The sequence below is a fragment of the Gekko japonicus genome, unplaced genomic scaffold, assembly GCF_001447785.1.
Source record: "Gekko japonicus isolate JY-2015 unplaced genomic scaffold, Gekko_japonicus_V1.1 scaffold2915, whole genome shotgun sequence".
Classification (NCBI taxonomy): domain Eukaryota; kingdom Metazoa; phylum Chordata; class Lepidosauria; order Squamata; family Gekkonidae; genus Gekko; species Gekko japonicus.
In genome coordinates, this window is record NW_015170978.1 from 75375 (window position 1) to 101255 (window position 25881).

Here is a 25881-nt window from a genome sequence, read left to right on the forward strand (position 1 = left end):
TGTGGGCATGAAGGAAAATGGCGTCGACAACCCGGCTTTCGAGCCGCCCAGCCCCGAGGAGCAGCGCGCAGCCCCCGGCCTCAGCCGGCCCTCGCCCGGCGAGGAGCCCCGGCGGGAGGAGCTGTGCGGCTGGGGCAGGTGCGCGCCCCGCGGCCTCCAGCTCTGCAACAACGCCAAGGGCTACCTGCTCTTCTACAGCCTCCTCTCCGTCTTCCAAGGTAAGGCGCGACCCCGGCGGCGAGGCGGGAAAAGGGCTCCTCAGAAGCAGCGCCGGCGGGATCTTTTCGGGCGAAAGCCTAAAGGGGGGGGGGGGGGGGGGGAGAAGGAGGAGGATTTGCTGTGGAAGGGAGAGTCTGATTTGCCCCCTCGAAGCCCGTGGGTGGGGGGAGGCAAGGTCAGGGATCCTGATGCCCTATGACACGAGAGGGGAAAGGTGGACTGTGGATTACTGCTAATATATGTGTGGGGCTGTCAAGTTGCAAGCAAGGGGCTTCCAAAGCGAGTGAGAAGCAGAGGTGGCTTGCCCTTGCATGGCAGACTCCAGAGTCTTCCTTGGTGGTCTCCCTGCTTAGCTTCTGAGATCTGACAAGACCGGGCCACACCATACCATTTCACATCCCGTGGGTTTCTAGTAGTTGCATTTTGACTCTTACATTCCAGTATACTGGCTGTATGTGTGTTAAATGCTGTCAAGTTGCTTCCAACTTTCGGCGACCCTGTGTATTAATGTCCTCCAAAACGTCCTGTCGTTAACAGCCATTCTCAGGTGTTGCAAAATGAAGGCTGTGGCTTCCTTGATTGAGCCAATCTATCTCCTACGGGGTCTTCCTCTTTTCCTGCTGCCTTCAACTTTTCCTGGCATTCTTGTCTTTTCCAGTGACCCTTTGTCTTCTCATAACGTGACCAAAGTAGAGAAGGGTTATTAATGAGACAGGACTCCATCCAATGGGGGGGGGGGGGGGGGGGGGGGTGGAATTCACATACCTTCTCTACATCAAACATCATTGTACCTTTACTGTTCAGGGTAACTAGATGTGGTAGACAACAGGGTTCTTCTATTAATTGTGTAGAAAAGGGAATTTTTGAAGGTAGAACTTTTCTTCAGACCCAGCATGACATGCTGCAACTGCCAACATAACCTATTTCCCGTAACAGTTCAAAGTACAGAAGGTTACACATGGTTGCTCCGAGATAATTGCATTAGAATAAATACCTCTATAGAGTTGTCCTCAGAACCACAAGAGCAGAATCCCTGCGTCATCTGTGATCCGCTTGACGGATAGAAGGGTGGAGTGACAAATTCAACCATCCATTTCGCCACTTTGTGGAAGATCGCTTTGAAGATATTGTGAGTTCATGCACCCAGCTGAACAGCATTTTTACTCTTCCCCATGACTCCCATGCCATGGTGGTAATTCTATGTACAGGCAAACATATGGGTTATATGGTAACCTGTGGCCCAGTCCCCTGCCCATGTAATTAACTCTTCTGAATGTGATCTGTAAACAGCAGATATTACAGAGGTGTTGTGAGACAGAGCCACTGAGAAGCGGGAACTTTGCCACTCTGGGCAATGTAAAGATGGAAGAATGATCTCATATTCTCCCCCCAGCACAAGCACACAGTTGTATTCTTGGAGGAGGATCTTCCCATTTTCTCTTCATCTTTCATCCTTCTCCTGAGTTGCTGGTCCCTGGTCTCCCTCTGTGGAAGGAAAAGATGGTTGGACTTGATTTCTCTTTTGGATGGAATGACTTTCAGAGCCAGACACTGCATCTTCCCCCACAGGCCACAGCTATAACATGGGTTGACTAGCTAAAGTTTGAAAGCAAATATTGTCATCACCTTCCCATTTAGATTTACTTGTGATCAAGCAGTACTGATGTCTGCTGACTGAAATGCCTTCCCTAATCTATAAGCAACATCCTCCTTTTTCAGATCCTTATGTCAGGGGATATTTTGCCTTTATGCTTCTGCATAGGATGAGGAAAGTAGGGGTTGGTTGACAGTTGTCTGTAGCCCTTCATTTGCCTGCGGTGACCTATGTGTGGCTGAGTGATGATGGTGGTGGGGAGAAACTACACTTACAGCCACAGGCCTGACCCTCCTGCACACTTGACCTCCATATAGATGTCGGCTGCATGAGTGTACAGTGATGATAAATTCTCATGTGTGTAAGCTCCAATCATTGCGCTGTCTACACATCTCTGGTACACTCATAGTCCACCATACACCTGTCCAATGAATGAATGCATATCAGGTGCATGGGGTGTTGGGACCTCCTATGGCAACTGTGATCCCCTCACCATGCATATAAAATAGAGCCTCTGTTCAAGACTGTGCTCATGATCCCACTGATCCAGCATTACCGGAGAAGTGGGATGTGTGTACCAATATGTCTAATGTAAAAGCACTTTTACTGAAATTGTATCTCTTTCTCTATACTTAAGTGGAAAAAATATTTTTTTATAATGCAGGAATCATGACCAACATCTCTACCACACAACATGTGTTGTGTGGTATCTGTGGGTGGAGGGCCTGAAAGACAAGTTCCAGCAATTAGCCTGTGACTTTCAAAGTTGGCATTTGGCCATGCCTAGGCAATTGCAATTCTAGCTTGTCCACATCTACAAAAATGACACCTTGGAATTAGTCACTTGTATAATAGTTGAACTTTTGAAACTGCCAACTCCTAATATTTTGCATGCAACTCTGTTGCCAAATAATTATTATTGGAATGATACTGATTAACTCAAATAATAATACGACAACTGGTTGCAGCAGCATAGCTGAGTTGGGAAGGGTGTGTTACTCAACTGCAGAGCACATTTTTGACATGTGGAAAACCCAGATTGAATCTTTGACTCCCAGGTGGCAAGTGTGGGAAAGACCTTCTTCTAACCAGCAACTACTCTCCAGGTATCACTTGTTCATGCTAGAGCATTTTTGTTATACATTAAAAAATTAATGTTTATTGTTTATTGTTTTAAAAACTTGTTTTATTTAGTGGGAAAGACCTTCTTCTAACCAGCAACCACTCTCCAGGTCTCTGTATAAAGCAGTTTCACTTGTTCATGCTAGAGCATTCTTGTTATACATTAATTTTAAGGTTTATTGTTTTAAAAACTTGTTTTATTTATACTGCTTATTTTTCCTCCCATTGATACCACTGGAAAACACATTTGAAGTTGTAACTTTCCCTCCAATTCAATTATGATGAAATTGGATTTGTTAACCTCATCTAAGGAATCTTCATTGCCTAGGGTTGTGAACTCCTGCTTGGGAACTGCCTAGATTTTTGGAGGAACCTATGGAGGACAGGGTCTGAGAAAGGGATGAGTATAATGCCATAGAGTCCATCCTCCAGAGCAACCGTTTTCTCCAGGAGAATTGATCTCTGTTGTCTAGAGATCAGTTGTAATTCTGGGATATCTCCAGCCCCTTCCAGGAGGTTGATAGCCTGATTCTTGCCACATTGCAGGCATGTAGGAGAAAGTTGCTCTGTTTCAGAGGCTGTTGAACCTATGACTTGTGAAGTGGACAGCAGCAGGTCTTTGGCAACACAAGGAAGCACAAATAGTATGTAATCACAGGAATTCTTATGCATGAGTCTGTCCATTCACATGTACAGTTGGGAGGCAGGGTTTTTTTTAAAAAGAGAGCATCAGGGTGAAGGGAGATCACCTTGTTGCTTCCCATGCCTTAGTTTGTTATACTTGGGAGAGAGAAATCAATGAGTCATATCAGTGACAAGATCTGTGTACAACTTTACTGACTGAACAAAGTTTGAGTCCAGTGGCACCTTTAAGACCAACATGGTGCCACTGGACCTAAACTGGTCTTTGTCTTTGTTCTGTTGCTTCAGAACAACGCGGTTGCTAGGGTTGCCAATCCCCAGTTGGGGGCAGGGGATCCCCTGGTTTGGAGGCCCTCCCCCCTGCTTCAGGGTTATCAGAAAGTGGGGGGGATGTCTGCTGGGCACTTCAGTATACCCCATGGAGACTGGTCCTTATAGGGTATAATGGAGAATTGATCTGCGGTATTCTGGGGCTGTAGGGGCCGTTTCTTTAGGTAGAGGCACCAAATTTTCAGCATAACATCTGGTGCCTCTCCTCAAAAAAACCCACATGTTTCAAAAAGATTGGACTAGGGGGGTGCGACGTCACTCACGTTGGGGGCGTGGCCCAGATTGTCAGGGGGAAAAGCCTTGGGGGGCGGAGTTCCCCCCGGGGCCCAATTCCGCCATGGCGGAAATCGGGCCTTCAAAGCGGGGGTTTCCCCACCCCCCGCCCACACTTGGCAGCCCTACCCATATAGCCTGGACAAAACAGCTGCCAGGAAGTCGAATGGCAAGGGACTAGCACCTTATGGAGACTGAGTGACCCATGATGATAGTGACTGAGAAGTATTTCCTGTGGAACTGTTTCCTTTCTGTTTCCGTGTGATGCTGCATTCAGATAAAGCTTTTTGTTAGTGGGTACTTTTAGAGCAAAGCATGTTGGAATATGCAGGTTCTATAGTGCAGCTTTGTGGGGAGGAACTGAAGATCACCCTTTTAGTTAGCATAGCTAGATTAGGGACTGCCTACAATTTCAAATTATGTCATTGCTGTCTCCTGATTGGCTCTTCTGGAGACTTCCTGCACCTGCAGAGCTTCCTTTTCTTGTTGTTATTCCTCTCACAGCAGTTAGCTAGACTGTTAAGGCTCTCTCTGTGCTCTGTTAAAGTTTGTTTTTCTTTAACACACCCACTTTTTTCCTAAGCAGCCAATGCTCCACTTCTTTGCATATTTAAACTCTGCCAACAAAGCAGTGAAATTTCAGGTGATATACAAACCATACGTATAAAGTAACATCTTTTTCTTTATCTTTCTCCTTTAGGTATGCATGTTTTATGTCTGGTAGTGTTTCATTTCACAATGATTGGTGACTCTGAAGAAAAATATTAAATATAAGCAACCAAAACCTGCCTACCACATAGAGAAATAAACAATTATTTACAAAAGATACAGACTTTCTCATTTGATTTTCTAATTGTATGTCTCTTTTTCTTTTAGGCATTATAGTAAATGGATTAATCAATGTAAGCATCTCCACTATTGAAAAACGTTATGAACTGAACAGTTCCCTCACTGGGTTAATCTCCGCCAGCTATGACATCGCTTTTTGTGTGTTGTGCCTTTTTATATCCTTCTATGGTGAAAAAGGACACAAGCCTAGATGGCTGGCCGTTGGATCTTTCCTGATAGGACTAGGATCTCTTGTATTCTCCTTGCCCCATTTTACTAGTGGAGTGTACAAATATGGAGAAAAACTGGATGGTAAGCTCATCTTACATTTTAAAATTCTGTTATGAAATTGTTTTAAAGGTTATTTTAAAGGTATGATTCCAGAATACATACAGAGTGAATTTCTACAGTCACTATCCTCTTTCTGTCTGTCTTGCTTACCTTATTTTTTTTATTTCGGTTTTGTGTATTCCATTTTCCAATGTATGTCCTCTCTACATAGGAAAAATACATATGCTGTTTTTATTGTTGATGTTTTTGCATGACACTACAGAGTGCACTTCTGGGCAAAAGGATAATAGCAAACATTGGCATCTAGTAATAAAACACAGCACTGCAGTCCAAAGGATTATCTATTGCATAAGACCAGAATCAAATAGATAATAGTGACACGTAAAGACAGAGCACAGTGTTAACCCTTGTAAGGCCAATGATGTAAGAGTTCCTTCTAAAATTATGTATGGGGAAACCTGTCGACTTCAGTACTAGAGTGTTTGTCAGACAAACTTTTCTAGGTGTTTGTGCTTCCTGGCTGAAATTATATATATCAGCTTGGGATCAGATTTTTCAAAGAGAACTGCTACATCTTAAAGAAATCTCATGGACCAAATGAGTCCTTATTAGAAGCAGATAATCAGCACAGAATGAAGATAGTATCTGACTCATGGAATTATCAGTCTCTAAAATCGAATGAGATAGACCTGTACTCTTTTTTTGCAAGTCAAACCCTCCATTCAATTAGTTTTATCTTTTAATTTTTTTAATTAAAATGCAATAATAGTTTTTAAAGCCTCTGTTTAAAAAAGCAAATTGATTGCAACTAGGCATAAGAGTAATTATCACATTATAACAATGGTTTGTTTTAAGTACATAGTGCAAATCAAAGGGCAAATCAACTTTTGGGCAAGGGATGCCTGGGTTTGAACACTGAGTTTAACATCCTCATGACTGTTGAGGTACAAGCCCTCATTTACAGACAGGTGTATATTACAACACATGCCAAGAGCTCCCTTCCTGAAACACAGAAACCACTTTGAAGGCTTTCATCACATGCTAGTATCACATTCTGGCATGAAGAAGAAATTGAGCTTCGGGCAGGGCTAAGCAGATGAGGAGGTAATATCCTTGGGTAATGTCAGTTTCTATCTGGGCAAGTTTTTTTCATGAGGTTGATGGATTTCCACATGGCTGAATGTGGTGCCTTCAATGAAGATAGTTTCAGAGGGTAGCCATATTGGTGTTCTGTAGAAGTGCTAGATTCGAGTCCTGTAGCACCTTAGAGACCACCAAGATTTTGGGATATAAGCTTTTGAGAGTCAAAACTTCCTTCATTAGAAAAGACAAATCTGATGCTGCTGGACTTGAATCTAGCTCTTCTCTTAAACTAATCTCTCTCTATAATGAATGTTTTACTTTGTAGTCATGTTCATTGAGCCCTATGCTACAAAATAAAAGGACTGTAATCTGGGACACAGTGGTGGTGGTTAAAGACAGGATTTGGCACCCTTCTTAGTGATGTCCCCAACACATCCCCTTATTTATAAGTGAATGGGTGCCATAAACTCCTAAGGCACTAAGAAGAGAAGAAGAAGAGAAGAGATTGGATTTATACCCAGCTCTTCACTCGGAGTCTCAGAGCAGCTTACAAACTCCTTCCCCTTCCCACAACAGACACCCTGTGAGGTAGGTGGGGCTGAGAGTGGGAAATCAAACCCGGTTCTCCCAGATTAGTGTCCGCGCACTTAACCACTACACCTAACTACACTAAGTATAATGCTGCCAAATATATCAGTATTATTGTGGGGCATACCCCATTATCTCTGTTACCAGTTTGCTTGGCCCCACCAAAAAGGACCCATTAGGAGTGCAGTGTATTTCTTGCAAAAGCCCCCAAACATATATTCCTTCTCCCTGGATATGTGTGCAAACACTCACCGGTTCTCTGCAAGATCCACCCACACTGACTTTCATGGTGGTGAGCTAACTATTCTAAAGGTATGTTGAGTAATTTATGGCTGCTTTGACAACATTATCCTTAACGTTTGTTGTAAGTGTGGTTTATATGAAAGAAGAAGTAGAACTTCTGCTTTCTGTGAGTGTAGCTGCTGAGAAATAATAGTGATTTGGACTGGCTATGGAATTTAATGATACACACTTCACGTCATGTGGTCAACTATCAAAGGATTCAAGAGACTCATGTGTTGTTGTCATTTCAGCAGGGCATTTCTCATGTCATCTCCCATCCAGGATTATTCTAACATATGGATATATTTTATAAATTGTTTGACTGCTAGTAGTTTAAACCACCTCAGACCTGAAACTTTCCTTCCTCATCTTCAGCTGAGGCATGAGTTTGCCAGGGTCCTTGGGAGGGACATGCGACAACTGGTCATGCCCAGTGACAGAGGAAGGATGTCTAAGGACATTTAAGTCTGAGATAGCATCACACACCCCTAAAGTTCCTTGTTGGAAACAGTTTACCCACCTACCTCTGATGGGGCAGCGCGAGTGTCAGCTGGTTGCTTCAGAGCTTAGTGGGAATTTTTTTGCTTCCAAATGAGATTCCTTGTTGGAAACAGTTTACCCACCTATCTATCCTTCCTCTGATGGGGCAGCGTGAGTGTCAGCTGGTTGCTTCAGGGCCTAGTGGGAATTTTTTTGCTTCCAAATGAGATGTTTTATATCCCCTACTGACTGGCTAAAAATAGATTTTTTTTACCATTCCATGCTAGGGTTGCCAGCTCTGGGTTGAGAAACACCTGGAGATTTAGGGGGTGGAGCCTGAGAAAGGCAGGGCTTGGAGAGGGACTTCAGTAGGGGATAATTCCATAGTGTCCACTTTCCAAAGAAGCCATTTGCTCCAGGGAAACTGATCTCTGTCACCTGGAGATCAATTGTAATAGTGGGAGATCTCCAGCCACCACCTGGAGGTTGGCAATCCTATTTGACACTGTCCTAGGTCTGGGACCATAGGGTGTCCTGTACAGGTAGGAGTTTAAAGTTATTAGCTATTAGAAATGTTTTAAGGGCCACCACAACTGTTAGCTTGCCAATGAGAGGCTGAATGGAGTATCAAAGCTGGCTAAAGGGCTGCCTTGGCATATTTTGTAAGAACAGGTGGGGTAGGGCTTGGTCCATAAGGCTCACACAGCTTGGAGTAGACCACTCTGAACTGAAGGCACACCAAATGTGGCCACTGTTTGGGGGTACACACCTCACTAGCCCCACTTCTTACTATTCCATAATTGTTGGGTCAATGGGATCAAGAATGCATAAAATTGCATTGGGCCCCTTTGGCCAGGCAGCTACATTCTAACAGTTTTAGGACAATTTATCTTTATCTTTCAAATTTATATTCCGTCCTCCCCACAAATGGGCTCAGGGCAGTTCACAAAAACAATTGGGCTGTTTGGCCACACAACACTGTCACAGCATCAGGGAGCCCCAGCGATGTCACCTGGCCAAGATTTTATATGAAAAAGGAATTTAATTATATCCAATTAGCAAGAGATCTTTTTTGGTAGTGAAAGTAAGGCACTGGTACAAAATAAGCCTGGTTCTGGACTAGTGACTCACTCTGGGATTTAAAAACATAATTTTAGGAATTAATTACAAAAACAGACAAAACATAAAAACACACAAAGAAGGGAAAAGAGTGTACAGTGGAACAAAGACTATACAACAAAACAACAAACCTATCTTGCTAAAGTTTCTAAACACTGCCCCTAAGTAGCTTACAGCTCCAAGGCTCCAGCAGATGTCTTGAGTAGCAGCTCTTCTAGTAGCGGTTAATGCAAGGAAGTGGTAGTTCTTCTCTCAGATTTGCACACTCTTCTCATAAGGCTTCTCCTCTGGCTTCTTGCTTCTTGTTCCCAGCATAGCTTCTAGCATAACCTCAGATAGCATACCCTAAGATAGCATAACTTCACCTCTGCCCTCAAACTCCTATATACTAGCCCAACTGTCAACTTGCTACTTAAGCAACCAATCAACATGACTAATTACTTAATTAGTTTATCTAAGATGGACTGTGGATCACTAGCAGTTAAGACTGACATTTGAGCTGTAACACTGCATAGATGGCCAGCTGTCAAGCAATCACTCTGACAGTTTCCAGCTGCTAATTATTACTCTGTAAACTAAGCACATACAGGTGCTTCCTAAGTAAAACACTTCAGTGCCTTAGATAACAATCCAGAAAACTCTTCTACATGGATTCTGGTTTTCACATGATGACAATTTGACAATAAATGCAAACATTTGCAAAAGGAGAATCAATTTCGTGACAGACACAATAATAGTCAGTTAAAGCGTTAAAACAAGCATTTAAAAAACAAACTACATCAATACTGGTGCCACTGGACTCTAGAATTCATTTAATTTGGGTCGCACACAGATTGTGTCTTCAGCGGGGAGGGGATCTTTTTTTCTTTTTCTGGATGCCCGCCTCAACCAAAGGCCTGGCAGAACAGCTCCATTTTACAGGCCCTGTGAAATAATAAAAGGTCCCACAGGGCCCTGATCTCATCTGGGAGCATGTTCCGCCAGGGCCAGGGCAGAAAAGGCCCTGGTCAGGGCTAAACGGATGTTCCTCAGGTAAGGGACAACCAGCAGATCTTGCTCAGCAGACTGCAAGGCTCTCTGAGGCACATATGGGAAGAGTCGGTCCCTAAGAAATGTTGGTTCCAGGCCGTGCAAGGCTTTGAAGGTCAATACAAAACCTTGAAGCAGATTCGGGACTCAATCGGTAGCCAGTGCTTACCACCGGCTGAATGTGTGCCTGCATAGGCAATGCAGTCAGCAGGCGTGCCTCTGCATTTTGCACCAGCTAGAGTTTCTGGATCAACCGCAAAGGCAAGCCCACGTAAAGTGAGTTACAGTAATCAAGCCTGGAAGTGACCATTGCATGGGTCACTGTAGCCAGTTCCTGGGGGGGGGGAGGTAAGGAGCTAGCTGCCTGATCTGCTGAAGATGATAAAAGGACACCCTAGCAACTGTGGTGACCTGGGTCTCCATAGAAAGTGAGGCATTCAGGACCACCCCCAAACTTCTCACCTGGGCTGGCACAAGTAATGCGCCATCCAAGCTGGGCAGACTGATTGCCGACCCAGTCCCCCCCCCCCGCTTACCTCTGTCTTAGGTGGATTGAGTTTCAGCCAGCTCTGGTCAGATTTTCTGGGGTGGAGTCCAGGTAGCCATCCATCAACAGATACAGTTAGGTGTCATCTACATACTGATAACATCCCAGCCCAAACTTTGATGTCCTGAAGAAGGCAGCCAGTAGTCTCTTTTCCCCAGAAGCATATTCTGTGCCAAAAGTTTGATTACACTGTGCTTCAGTTCTTTCAGTAAAGTTGCAGCTTTGTTAACCTCCTAGTTCATGTGTCATGTGGCCCTTCTGGGGTTCAAGAGCAATTTTTGTTGTTGTTCAGTCGCACAGTCGAGTCCGACTCTTCACGACCCCATGGACCAGCTCCTGACAGGCCCTCCTGTCTTCCGCCTTCCTCTGAAGTTTGCTCAGTTTCATGTTCGTTGCATCTATGACACTGTCTAACCATCTCATCCTTTGCCGTCCCCGTCTTCTTTGACCTTCAATCTTTCCCAGCATCAGGGTCTTCTCCAGTGAGTGCTCCCTTCTCATTTGCTGGCCAAAGTATTTGAGCTTCAGTTTCATTATCTGGCCTTCCAGGGAACAGTCAGGGTTGATTTCTTTGAGGATTGACTGATTTGTTCTTCTTGCAGTCCAAGGGACTCTCAAGAGTCTCCTCCAGCACCATAGTTCAAAAGAATCTATTCTTCGGCGCTCGGCCTTCCTTATAGTCCAACTCTCACAGCCATACATGACTACTGGGAATACCATTGCTTTGACCATGCGGACTTTTGTTGGCAGGGTGATGTCTCTACTTTTTATCATGCTGTTTAGGTTCGCCATCACTTTCCTCCCAAGGAGCAGGCGTCTTTTAATTTCATGGCTGCAGTCACAGTCTGCGGTGATCTGGGATCCCAGGAACGTGAAGTCTGTCACTACTTCCACGACTTCCCCTTCTATTTGCCAAGGAGTGATGGGGCCGGATGCCATGATCTTAGTTTTTTTGATGTTGAGCTTCAAGCCCACTTTTGCGCTCTCCTCTTTTACCCTGAGCAGGAGGCTCTTGAGGTCCTCTTCACTTTCTGCCATTAGAGTGGTATTGTCTGCATATCTGAGGTTGTTGATCTTTTCCCCAGCAATCTTAATTCAGGAGCAATTAGCTATTTTATATTAATATTTGTTTTGTTGTTTACCTATTGGTTCTTCTGTAAGCCACCCTGAGCCTGCCTTGGCGGGGAGGGCGGGGTAAAAAATCAAATAAACAAATAAATGCATTACATGTGCTGATGATGCTTAGAAGATACGTATTGTTTAGCCACTGTTCTGTAGTCCCTTTTACAGGCAGAATTTGTGGAATTCATTGCAACAAGATGCGATGATGGTCACAGGTTTGGATGCCTTTTAAAAAGGAATTAGAAAAACTCTTGAGAGATCATTAGTCACCATGAATACACCCGTGAAAGGTACATGGCAGCTCCACCTGCAGAGACAGTACCCCACTGATTGCTGATGCTGGCCAGTACCAGTGAGGGTATTTGTATCCTATTTGTGGACTTCATGGCATCATCTGGTTGAGCCCTTTGGAGTGGGAGGAGATTCTGGGCTATATTTAACTTTGGTGCAATCCAGCAGGTCTCTTATGATTTAGCTTGATATTGTGTATATGCATGTTTGTGTACTTTGGTGGTGGTGAAGTTTGAAATAGAACAAAACATTCACTGCTAGACCTGCTCACTTATTGTCCATGTTCCTTACTTCATTTTTAAAAAATAAAAAATAAAAGCACTGTAACTCAAGGTGATCAGTGAGTCTCAGACTTTGGGATGCCGGTGACCTGATGAACCTATGGGAAGTATGTGTTATGTTCTGATGCAAAGGATTATGAATTTCATCAGTATCTCTAAAATTAGACTGTGATGTTTCAGGCTGCTTTCGATCCGATGCAAAGGATTAGGCTCCCATAAGACTGTGATGTTTCAGGCTGCTTTCGATCCCCATTAGGGGGGAAACTGGGGCATAAATACCTAAACAAATAAATGGCACCACTTTATTTGGTAAGATAGTTAATCATTTCAATTATGCAGTTTTGCATTCTGGGCTCTTCATCATTATAACTGATTTCATCAAGTTACCTATGGCATAAAATGTAGCATCTATTTGTAAAACAGTACCTAGCTATACAATCTGATGTGGATGGCCTAGATTTGCCTGATCTTGTCAGATCTCAAAAGCTAAACAGACTCGGCCCTGGTTAGTACTTGGATGGGAGACCACCAAGGAAGTCCAGGGTTGCTTTGCAGAGCTGGACGGTGGCAAACCACCTCTATTTGTCTTTTGCCTTTGGGGTTGCCATAAGTTGGCTGTGGTTTGACGGCACTTTCCACCACCATTCAGGCGCATACAGTAGTACACAATTTACACATGCTGATACGATACTGCTAGAAACACAATGGAAAATGATGTGACATTATTGCTTGAAGCAGGGTTTTATTGTTGATTCCCCGAATAATTTGTGTCATCTGCCATAAATCCCAAACCTATCTCTGCATATGTTCCTCAGGCCTGGCCATTTTATCCCATGTGTTGTGCATTTATGTATACTGTTATTTTTGTATTTAAGAGAGATCATGATGCTGATCCATGCCCCACCTGGCTGTACGAATGCATCAGTTGATGTGAGTACAGATGTGTATCTTCATCTGGCACCACTAACACATTGCATGTGACTGGGTGTACACAACCAGAGCTGGACTGTGGTCCCTATGTTTATTTTTAACAAGTTCACCCTGTTCTTCCCCGGTATTCCAAGTAGAGTTTCTTCTTTTCCATATTTGAATAGGAGCCTAGTTGTTCGATATATCTCAAAGTTCTGTAATATGGGTTGTGTCCATCAGGCCTTCATGCATAGCTCCCTGTTTTAATATGGCATCCAACACACGTGTATCAGGCTGATCCCGGGACAGTGTAGCCAAGTGCGGCCTAATCTTCTGCCTTGAGTAAACAGATCTTCATAAATTTCTAGTATCATGTCTAGAAAATAATTCCCTAGCTAAAGAGAGCCAGTTTGGTGTAGTGGTTAAGTGTGCGGACTCTAATCTGGGAGAATCGGGTTTGATTCCCCACTCCTCCACTTGCACCTGCTGATGGGACCTTGGGTCAGTCACAAGCTCTAGCACAGCTGTCCTTAAAAAAGAGCAGTTTGTGTCAGAGTTCTCTCAGCCCCACCCACCTCACAGGGTGTCTGTTGTGGGGAGGGGAAGGGAAAGGAGTTTGTAAGCCGCTCTGAGACTCCAAGTGAAGGGAGGGGTATAAATCCAATCTCTTCTTCTCTTCTTCTTCTTCTTCTAAAGCCTTGTACAACAACTTGCCACACAAATACAAACTGAAATCTACTTTGCTTTCACCTAAATGGAATAAAGCATATTTAATGCAATGGAAAGCTTTCAGAAGAATGTTTGCTTAATAATTACTTTCAAAAACTTTGCAAAGGCAATATGATTAGTTGATGCCTGATGGCTTTGTATTTCTGCTTGTTCCATGGAAGTTACTGAACCTTTAAAAAATGAACTCGTTATTTTAACAGCACTTTCACAAGAAAGTCAACAGTGTATGGCATATCTCCTCTTCTACCTTATGAGGAAATACGATTAAAACCTCATGTTTGTCTGCTTTATAAATAGTGTATAGGTTGATTTTAATTTTTTTAAAAAGATTAACAATTATGTTTTTAAGACTTCATAAAAAGGCAAAGACTGGGTCAAGTGTACTTGGAAGAAGCAAGATGAACAAAGTTTGAGTTCAGTTGCACCTTTAAGACCAACAAATGTTTATTCAATTTCCCTTTCTAGTTCTAGTTTTTTCAACCTTCCAGGGCATTCAGAGTAGCTGTTTTATTGCAAAGGAACTTTAGGAACAGACTAGAAAGGGAAATTGCTGAGTTACAAGTTATTACAATACTTGGAACAAAAACCTCCCCAGGACTTAACCTCTTTATTTTAGTCTCATTCAGTCTTAATGTATATATTCTCACCAAAAAGGGCTATGTACCCTCTTTATTTTAGTGAATTTATTTTTGAAATAGTATATTGGAATAGTGATTGTAATATAATGCAATGAATATTGGAATGTGTTTCTCTGATCTGGTGGCAGAGGAGACATACCATTCACCGCACCTCAAAGGAAAGGATGCTGTAATTACCTCCATACTTGAGAGGAGACAAATGGATTGTGTAACAACATGGTCTCAGTTAATGATTCTTTTTGTTGTTGTTCAGTCGCACAGTCGAGTCCGACTCTTCGCGACCTCATGGACCAGATCACGCCAGATCATGATTCTTAGCTTCCTGCAATTAAGGATACTTTTATACAATCAGTCAACTATTTTGACATATTTACTGTGTTTTCCCAGTAATTAAATACAAATAAATGGTACCCATATAAACTTAGTTATTCCTGTTTAATTTTCTGCATCTGTTAAAACATCACCATTATGCCATATGCTAATTTACTGTTCACCCTCTACATATCTGTTAGCTTCCATTTTAAAGTATCTGAGGAAGTGTGCATGCACACGAAAGCTCATACCTTGAATAAAACTTTGTTGGTCTTAAAGGTGCTACTGAACTCAAACTTGGAAGAAGTAAGACACAGAAGGAGAAAGTTAATATGGTTGGTTTCACCAGAGGATTTTTAGTCTCCTTTGTGTGAATGTAGCCCCTGTAGTGATTAAAGTCTAAGCAAAACTGTTCTAGATTCTGGACATTGGAGGTATTTGTTTTGATCTAGTGCTTTGTGAAAGACTGCTGTTCCAAAATGTGTGCCTATACGAATCTGCTTTGGTTTGAGTGAGGATTGGGGGAGGGGGTTGGTCAGTGTTTGCTTAGTTAGTGTTGTCATTCACCTGAAGGAGTTACTGAAGAAAAGACAGGCGGAATGGGCATAGGGTTGCCAGCCTCCAGGTGGGGGCTGGAGATCTCCCAGAATTAAAAGAGACCAGTTTCCCTGGAGAAAATGGTTGCTCTGGAGGGTGGACTTTATGGCATTACACCCCACTGAGGTCCCCCGCTTCCCAAACCCTGCCTTCGACAGGTTCAACCCCCAAATCTCCAGGTATCTCCTAAGCAGGAGTTGGCAACCCTGTGGGTACCAGGAGTGGGCACACCACAGCCAGTGGATGTGTTGTACGCCTTGGACAGTAACATTTTTAATGGGTTTGTGTGTTTAATGTTTCTAAAGTTTGTAATCCTAAAACCTTCCATGCTTGTATCACTGATGTTTGGACTCTTAATTTTAATCTTGTATTTTAAAGGTTGTCCTAATGTAATGGAATATACACATTTACACTGCAATCCTAGGCACAGTTGTTGTTCAGTCGCACAGTCGAGTCCGACTCTTCGCGACCCCATGGACCAGCTCCCGCCAGGCCCTCCTGTCTTCCGCTGTCCTCTGAAGTTTGCTCAATTTCATGTTCGTTGCATCTATGACACTGTCTAACCATCTCATCCTTTGCCGTCCCCGTCTTCTTTGACCTTCAATCTTTCCCAGCATCAGGGTCTTCTCCAGTGAGTGCTCCCTTCTCATTTGGTGGCCAAAGTATTTGAGCTTCAGTTTCATTATCTGGCCTTCCAGGGATCCATTTAAATTACCAGGCTTAGAAAGATGTAATTGTGTTAAGGCTGGACTATAAGAGAGCCAATATAAGCTGTTCTACTCAGATTTCTTCTCATTGGGGCTTACTCCCAGGAAGGTGTTCCTAGGACTGTACTACAAGCGTAATGGTGCTCTATCTAATTACTTGAATGAAACCTATAAATTTCCCAGTGCTAAAGAAAAGAGAAAGTGTGTAATTAGAGCAGTTCATTGTAGTGAGGGTTCAGTGGAATTTACTCCCTAATAAATGGGACAGAATTACAGCCATGGAGATCCTTAAAATGTATTCTGGACGACTACCAGAAAACTGAAGCTGCCTGTGTAAATGAAACACAATCTGGTTCCAGTCATAATGGAATATTGTTTGTAAAAGAGGAGGTCTGTGTAAGGTTTTACCTCTCCCCGCCCTTTGTTGTTGGTTCTTATTACAAGTGGATTGTCAAGAAATTGTGTAAGCTTCGGTGAATCTGGCAAAAGCAACTGTAATGCTTTGTTGCCAGTGGAGTTAATGAGTACTGGGAACGATTACATAGTGGAGAAGGATCCAAATTGTTTGAATAGGTACCCTACTGACAGCTTTTCTGAATAGCTCTTCCATTAGCCTGCGCTTTGGAAAGCTGCCATTTTAGTTTTTAATAACAGATAGCTACATCAAATGGTTAAAATGCAAAAACAGAATTCTACTCAGTTCTGAGCACTATCCTGAAGGGATAGTCTGACTTCTCAGCCAGTTTGGGCAGATGTGAAGTAGGCATCTGGTAGCTACATTTCAGTAGCTGAGAAACATCTGCCCCTCAATATTCAAAGCAAAGCAAATGATCAGTGGTAGAATGAGACTTTAAGAGACCTTCAGCTGGGAAAAGGGTAAAGAGTAGGTTTAGATACCTCCCAGGGGTAGTGACTATTTTCTGTTAATCTTCTCTGTTGAGTTAGAGCATCATTCTTCCATTCTCTGTTTGGAATTTGTTTAACATGTACATATTAGCCTCCACCTTTTCTTATTTAATAACTGTCTCAGGTCCTAAGCAAGTATGATCTACAATTTTGACTGCTTCACAGTCTTAGCAATATACTTCAACAGTGGTAGAAGTTTATCTAGTCCTGGGATAGGCAACTCCTGGTATGTATGTTGAACAGTATGCTCCCAGTGCCACTGAAGCTGGCAGCATGGGAGAATGCAACAAGCATGGCTTACACCTGTCATCCCCTCCCAGACCTATGTAGTCACCAGCCAGGTCCAAGTCAACATGCCCTTAAGGTGCTGGCAGTGCCCCTTTGGTCAGCTTGCTTCTAGTCTGTCCCACTAAACACAGCTGTTGACTCTCCTGTCCTTTTGTTTGCCGGCACACCCACGTCTTCACTTGGACCAAAGTGATAGCCCATTCCCAATCTAGCTTCTGACATTTCTTGGTGGAAGGAACAGTATAATTTTATATCCAATTTGCCAATCTAATGCAGATTTATTGTGCCTTCCATAAAAGAAAGATAATATAAGCAAAAGCTGTCTGTGAACATCAGCATTTGACCAGCAGCTGCCCAGGATATAAACAGTGTGTTTGCAGGTACTTTTGCAGTTAAGAATTTTGGCATAAACAGCAACAGATGCCTGTTTCTAAAGGAGGGGAAAGAGAGAACATGATTGAGACTGGAGAAAGTGGCAATCAACTGCTGTTCTTAAAACTGTTGATTCCATTATTTCATTTGAATGTTTAGGCCACCAACCAAAAAGCTCTGAACTAGTACAAACATGATTAGCTAGAGTAAGTGCATCCTAGTTCTTTATATATTAGTAAAAAGATATCAGGCTTTCAGTATTAAGCTATTCATCATATTTTTTTCCCCTGTGCTTATTTTTATCATAAGCCAGTCTAACTGAAAAGTTTAGGAGCGGCTACTCCTTTGTCAGATTCTGAATCTTCTGAGGGACTGCCTGAGGTACTTTCACTGCTTCCCTATTTATGTTCGCTATTTTCTTCTGTTGCGTTGTTATCCTCTGCTTTCCCTTTCCCTTCCGCTGTTGTTTGATGCTGTTCCAAAAATGCCTTTGCTTTTGTGACAGTGTCAATCTTTTCTTTTTTCTCTTTGTAGTTGAAGATAAGTCCTTCTGGAGTTATCCATCTGTAGGGAGTGGAATTTTTCTGTAAAAAGGATGTTAGTTTTTTGTACTGTTTCCTCCTTTTTCTTATCTCAAATGGAATGTCTTTTAGTACTCTCATTTCTTCACCTTTGATTTTTAGAGTTATCCCATTAGTCACTTTCAAGGTTATATCTCATGTTGATCTCTTGGAGAACTTAACACATACTTCACCAGGCAGTTTATTTTTCTTAATGAAATCTGGATATGTTTGATACACCGTATCTATATCACTTTGTAGACACTCTGCTTTAATATCTGCCACTGGAGTCAAAGCTTCACTTAAAATCTCTTTCAAGTTCTCCCCTTATTGTTCTGGGATACCCTGAAACCTAAAGACATATGATAACTTTTCCATTTGTAGCTGTAACAGTTGTTCTTTATCAGAGGTCCTCTCTTTTTCTACAGCCTCCAGTCTCTGATTTATTGCATTTGTCTTAGCATCAACTTTTTTCAGCGTTTTAACTGTTTCTTCTGTTTTTGTATTAGTTTCTTTCAATTGCTTTTGGAGAGCATCAAAATTATTATTAAGGTTAGTCATCTGGTCCAGCAGAGGGTGCAATGCTGTAGCCAGCATGTTAGGAAAGTCAGTGGTTACTTCTGGTCTGAGAGTCAGTATCGCTGAGCTGGCAGTTCCTGTAGAAGGTCTCCTTCTAACTGCCATTTTATCAGCCTGTCGCGACATTGTTTACACAGAAAAAATGTTTGTTTAAGTCTCTGAAAGTCTGTTAAGTCATATGCTTTCTACTATTCCACACGATACGCAGCTGGTTAATGCTTTTCAATCAAAACCATCACTCAGCCCCTTGAATTTGCTCTCACAGTAACTTTTTCCAGGATGGGATTGACCTCTCCCTCCTCTGCGTTGACTTGGGGCTTGGGGAAGGTTATCCGCTTGGGCGGTGGCTAGTTTTAAGAAGATGCTCACTCACGCTTCATTCCATGCATTTCTTCTAAAGGTAGAAAAGGGAGGGAAAGTCTCTGAGCACTGGATCACTTGCTCACTCTGTCCAGTGTGCACCTCTACCTCCATACTGGTCTCGAGGCAGCGGTATCTATCAGGGCAAAGAGGAGCCTCAAATCCTCGGCCGTCACCTTGGAAGAGGCACCCCTTGCACCCCAGGCTACGAGCCCCCTCCAAGGGCACTGGGGGCCCCCCAGAATTCTCCGGGACCCCTCCCATCTGCTGCAGTTACGGGTCACTCTCATTGCAGCGCGATGGAGCACTCCCGCCAGCAAGTTGCCAAAACCGGAAGTTTTAATTATTTCAAATATTTTATAATATTGTATAAAATCTAGGTTTAGAGGATATGTTATTTGGTAAAATTTTATAATTTATTAACCAAGAACTTGAAATTTTATGTTGTTTATGTAATTGTTCCTGCATTTTGATGTAATGATGTTTACATTGCTTATTGATGTAATGATATATGTTTTAAATTGCTTAAGATCCTTGGGTGAATGAGCCAATAAATACAAGGAAAGGAATGATGATGATGATGATGATGATGATGATGATAATGAATTATCCTCTTTCCCCAAAAGTTCCTTAGTTAGAAAATTAGGTGTGGTTTCTGCAGACCTACATCCTTTTGTGAATACTCATGGGAAGAAACTAATTTATCTGCTGTTATCCAAAAGTAGGTCCTGTGAATGGTGTGACTCTTGTGGCTTCTATGGTGGCTACTCGTGGATTACACTGTATTTACACTGTATTTCTTTAATGCCTTGTTTTGAATTTTGCATCATTCTTGATGGCCACTTTTGTTTGTTGAATCTATCTTTCTAGACACCTGCCCAGCAACTAATGGTCAGTTTTATAATGCCAGCTGTACTCCTGGTTCACAGTCTTCACTCTCCAACTACCTCTATGTTTTCATCCTGGGACAGCTGATATTGGGAGCAGGTGGAACTCCTCTTTATACTCTGGGGACAGCATTCATTGATGATAGTGTCCCCAAACACAAAGCTTCAGCCTACATAGGTAAGTTTAGGTAAGCTGTATTTCTTGGAATTGCCATTTATGGCCTCGGCCACACGGGCAGGAAAATGCGGGGGGGGGGGAAGTGTGGCTGTTTGCCCATGAGGAAAATAACGCATGGTTGTGCGATCAGACGTCCCATGGAGGTCCCGTGGTTAGGGGGCAGGTGCCGATCACACAATGATCCTGCAGCGCGGCAAAGAAGCGGTGCGGCGCGATCACACCAGCAATCGCTAGGCACCGCTTCCGTGGTAAACGGGATGGATTTTTTAAAAAAACCCTGAAGTTTATGCATACGCATGACTGAGCAGTCGTATCTGCACATCCGAAGGCGGGTGGTGGGCTTACCGGAGAGGGCGACAGACGCTTCTGGACCCCAACAGAACTCCAAGGCATAACCAATGGAGGGAGAGGTGGGCTCCCTCGTCATAGCCACTCTAACCGCCTGCGCGACAGTGGCCATAGCGACCCTCCAGAGGCGGCAATCCTGGCTGCAGTGGGAGGGGGCCTCTTTGTGCGCATGCGCCGTTGGGCACTTGTGCGCATCCTGTGGAGACTTAAAAAAACCCAAACCTGTTCCTGACGGGACATGGGTGGGCGCCGGATGCCACGGGATTCCACCGGAAATGCGATCAGGCGCCCGCCCTTGCCCCGCGGTTTCCGGAAACTAGTACCTCCGAGGTACTAGTTTTTTACCGCACATCTTCGGTGGGAAGCCTCGGGTGAGCCACAGGAGCTCTACGCTTCCCAGATGTGGTGCTGTGATCGCGCCCGGAAAATCCGCCTATCTTCCGTCTCTGTAGCGTGGCTAATGTTCCGTGTGACTGGGGCCTATATCAGTTATCCATCAGTCTGGGAAAGTTTGAGTGCAAATTTTTGTGTGTTTTCTGTTTGTTTACTAAATGGTAACATCCTGATGCTTAATGGGTCTGCACATGGCTCAGTTGGAATAAGGATCTTTAACTGCTATCACTTCTTTCAAACTCAAGCATTTGTTACTTACTGTGTTGATTGTTCCAATTGTAACATTGTACATCTGGATCAAGCCGTAGGAGCCTGATGTTGGATTTCTGCTAAGACAGTGATGGCTGCCTTGCTGCTTGTACTGGTGCTTGTACTGGTGCAAGTTAGTTAGTGGATTGGTTCAGATGTAATGTCCACACATTAGGCTCACATGCTTCCTCCTTGTTTATCCCCCCCCCCCCAGCTCACAATTTTAGTTTGGAATGCAAGCACCAATCATGACTCTTTGTATAGAACTGTGGTTTATCTCTGACTCAGAGAAGAGGAGGAGGAGATTGGATTTATACCCCGCCCTTCACTACAAACTCCTTTCCCTTCCCCTCCCCACACAGACACCCTGTGAGGTAGGTAGGGCTGAGAGAGCTCTGACAGAAACTGCTCTTTTTCAAGAACAGCTGTGCCAGAGTTATGGCTTGCCCAAGATCATCCAGCCAGGTGCAAGTGGAGGTGTGGGGAATCAAACCTGGTTCTCCCAGATTAGAGTCCACGCACTTAACCACTACACCAAACTGACTCTCACTACACCAAACTGACTCTCACAATGCAGGAGAGGAAGGCTGAAGAAGGGGCAGTATGAGCCCAAGGCATTTCATGTAATGCCAAACCATGCCTCATTATCTGAGGCTCCATCAGCACCACATAAATAGCAAGTGTGAATCAAAGCAACTGTGACAACCATTCATAGTTCTCCATCCAGAGAGGACTTCTGCAACAGAAAGCTGCCCTCTAGTGATACCCAACAGGAAGCAGGACAGTCAAAGGAATTCTTGCTGTATGTGGGAATGGAATGGCTAGTGCTATATGCTCTCTTGAATATTCTCTTGCCCTCCCAGTGTTCTTAGAGTGGAAGCTGGAGCTTTAGCATTAGGAGTGGTAACCATACTTCATTCACTAACAGTTCACATCATGCTGCCTACCAGATCAATGGCAGAAGTCCTCATTGTCTTATTTCTTTGCCTCTCTCAAGGTCAAGGATTGTGACTCTCCAACTGAGATGAGCAGAATCTGCAAGAAAAATTCTAGTGTCCAAAACTGCTTTACAGCTCTGAGCAGAGCTCCTTGGGAAATCCATCTGCCTGACCATTTTCTGGGATTCCTCCTCTCCTTTTTAGATGAGGAGCAGATGTGAATGTGCATTAGCTTCTGTGCCTGGGTTGGGACACTGTGAGTTTTGTTGGGCAGGATCTACAGTTTCTCCATGCAGAACAGTGTGAGCTCACAGAAGGCAATTTCTCCTGGCTGTTTCAAAGAGATGAAGATTTGTGTTGCTTTTAAATTTCTTATAAATCTTAATGTTAACTATTTACTGTTGCTTTTTTTGGTGGAGTCTGAGTGACATAAATGTGAATTTTGGCTTCTCAGGTACTTGTACATTTGAGATTTGAAATGCAAGCCGTTCTCTTTCTCCTCTGCAGGAATTGGCTATTCCATGTCCTTGTTGGGTCCTGCTGTTGGCTATGTGTTAGGAGGACAGTTGCTTAAGATCTATGTTGATTTCAATCATCATGTAAGGCAAGGCAGTTTCTTTTTTCTTTTACACTCACATTGCTAACATGCCCATTTTTCTAAAAAGCGCTAAGCCCTTTATCTTAGTATGGGGAAATGTTGAACAATTAACGAGTACTCAGTGGGTGAAGAGGTGAGAAATCATTGTGATTCCATATAATAACTCTAATTGTTTTGTCTGATGTTGATATGGATTGGGAAGATTTGGGTTTGCTTCACAGAGCAGCCATAGGCTAGACTGGTTTTGAATCAGATCACTGTTTCTAAGACTTTGTTTTCTGCCGATGAAGTGGGTGGTGGAGGTGGAAAGTGCTGTCAAGTCATAGCTGACTTATGGCAACCCCCCCCCCCTCAGGTTTTCAAGGCAAGAGACTTCGCTTCCAGGAGCTCATGAGACTGGGCTAGTTTGGGCAATCCAGCTCAGGGCAGTGAATTGGGTAAACAGAGCATAACTAGCTCAATTACAAAATGCCTTCAAACTATACAATATGGTAAATTTTACCTCGTTTTCAATCTTGTAATAGCTATATAAAATAAGAGATGTATAACTTGCAGGTAACGGGGGGGGGGTTAAGGAGTGTGTGTGCATGTGTGTTTATGGAGCAGGGAGGGCTAACAATATCATACATGAAGTAAAAGGCCATAATGTAGTATGCAGAAGTCTGTGTCTGACTGTGTCACTTGAGAACATTTTTAATCATTTATGTATTAATTATACGTTTGTTGAATTAATATCTTTTTTAGAACAGACATCACCCCAGAAGATCCACGTTGGGTTGGAGCTTGGTGGGTAGCATTTGTTGTATGCGGTTTCTGTACATGGCTTTTGGTAGCACCGTTTTCATATTTCCCAAGGCATTTGCCAGGTAAGCAGGGTGACTAAATTAAGAGGGTGGTAAAATTCTTGGTGCCCTGACCTGGGTAGCCCCAGGCTAGCCTGATCTTGTTACATCTCAGAAGCTAATCAGGGTCAGCCCAGGGAGATGTCCAAGGAATACCAGGGTCATAACACAGAGGTAGGCAATGGCACACCACCTCTGAACGTCTCTTGTCTTGAAAAGAAAATGGGGTTGCTGTAAGTCAGCCATGACTTGACAGCCAAAAAAAATAGGGAGAGGGTATGGTTAATGGGTACACAATGCAGGAGTTTTGCTGAAACTAAGGACGATGGAATCTAGCTAGTGCCTAAATGAGGAGCCTGTTGGGGTTCCTATGGGAGATGCTTTGGGTTCCATGACAGGATAGACATGCAATTCATAAATCCAGAATTGTTAGAGCCCAAGATGTACAGTGGTAATTTCTAAGGCTTTTGTGTGAAAGGGTTACAGCACTTGCAGCCTGTGGGCTACATGTGGCTTCAGTGACCCCATTTTATGATCCTCAGGCTATTAAAAGAAGCCTGCTGTAATATATGTAAAATCCCCCTTGTGGCTAGCAAACATATTTACCAAATAAATATTGGAAGCAAGAAGTCCAGTAGGCAGAAGAAATCAAATACTGTATTTTTCTATGTGGCAGCAGTAAATCGTGCATTCTCTGAGGCTTGTATACGGTGTACTTTAACTACAAGCATAAGTGCTCTGAAGTTATTTTCTCCTTTTCCCTGTTCAGTCAAGTTGTTCAGTGTGTCTTTTTGTTACAAACAAAACACTGTTGCTTTCCTGATTGTAAATTTTTGCTAGGTACACAAAAAATAAAAGCCGAAAAGATTTCAGAAGCACATCATGATGGAAAAGAACACAAGGACACAAGTGACTTTCCAAGGACTCTCTGGGTAATGTAATCAATGAATCTGAAGCAGTATTTATAGTAATTTTGAACAATTTTTTATTTCTTGGATTTCATAGCCTGACAAATTTGTGACTGAAATGTGTAAGTAGTACACATGTAAATACACCTTCTCATTTAGAGGAAAATGGATGGGTAATTTCTTCCCATTGAGTTGTGGAGCAGGGACTAAGTTTTATTCCTTCCTCCACCATTAGGAGGAGTCCCTTCATTTCCTGCCTTGGCAAAAAGCAGATGAATTTCAGAGAGCTTGGTGGTTATTTTCACTCCACCTAGGATTTGCATTTTCCCCTTTCTAGCTTCTTTATCTCTAGCTACTTTTAACCTTGGAATTTCATCTCATCCTTTTCTCTCCTGTTGCATGTTGGGCCAAAATATCTCCTTTCCTCAGGGTGGCACCAAATCTCTTTCCACTTCAGTGAACATGATGTCAGAGCTCCATATATCAGGACAGGTACCAGAGGGGGTCATTTGCTCCTCGAGAGAGGAACTCCATATTGAAGCCACAATGCAGGATAGTCCTGCAAGAGCTGACCACGGTAGAGCAGCAAATCCCCAGGATGGAAATACCAGCCGCCCAACTCTGAGCTGGAAGGAGAGGGAAGACCTGAAAAGTCTAAAACAGCAGCATATCTCAACCATTCCAGTGGGTTCAATAGATGACTTAACTCATTGGAGGTTAATGGGGAAAGCACCAGCCTCAGGGGAGGTTCTAAACCCTTTCCCAAGAAAGGAGAATACCCATCATGGGTCCCTAAATGGGAAAGGAATATCTGCAACAGCTTATTGCCCAGGAAATTGCCAGGGTACTGCCTACAGGAAAAAGAGCTCTTGGAATCATAGAGTTGGAAGGGACCTCCAGGGTCATCTAGTCCAACCCCCTGCACAATTCAAGAAATTCATCCTCAGACAAGATTCTCCAGCCAAATTCTCTCTTCACTCCAAGCACTTAATACAAACAACTCAGGCATCAGGCACTGGGAAATGTCATTCAGAATTATCCTAATAGCATGCATCCCTCCTGTAGCTCACTTGGACCAACCAGGCCAGCCAGAAAGACTTCTTGATCTAACAGGTCTCTGTAGGATATCATCCAGATTCAAGGATGGATGACATGTTAATTGAATCAGATAACTCTGAATATCTGCCAGACAGAGAGGAAGACAGATTCCTCTGATGACTAGATGCCTGTCTGGGACCCCTTCCCGAACCAAGGGACGTTTTCCCACAGGAAGATTTCCCACCTTCAATGATCAGGCCAATTAAGGTACTAGGCCTCTCTAGACCAATCTCATCAGATCTTGGAAGCTAAGCAAAGTCAGCCCCGACTAGTATTTGAAAGGGAGGCCGGCCACCAAGGAGTATCAAGGTTGTGACACAGAGGCAGGCAATGTCAAACCACCCCTGAATGTCTCTTGCCTTGA

The 25881-nt window shown here is 43.3% G+C and overlaps 1 protein-coding gene across 1 annotated transcript in view; it reads left to right on the top strand.

The window, feature by feature from the left end:
- Positions 1–7: 7 nt before the first annotated feature.
- SLCO4C1 (solute carrier organic anion transporter family member 4C1) overlaps positions 8–25881 on the top strand; it is a 47922-nt gene continuing 22048 nt past the window's right edge. The window contains exons 1-6 of the mRNA XM_015418966.1: positions 8–218; positions 5057–5320; positions 19949–20143; positions 22579–22675; positions 23414–23535; positions 24352–24443. Of these exons, the coding sequence (XP_015274452.1) occupies positions 8–218; positions 5057–5320; positions 19949–20143; positions 22579–22675; positions 23414–23535; positions 24352–24443 (981 nt within the window). The remainder of the gene's footprint in view (positions 219–5056; positions 5321–19948; positions 20144–22578; positions 22676–23413; positions 23536–24351; positions 24444–25881) is intronic.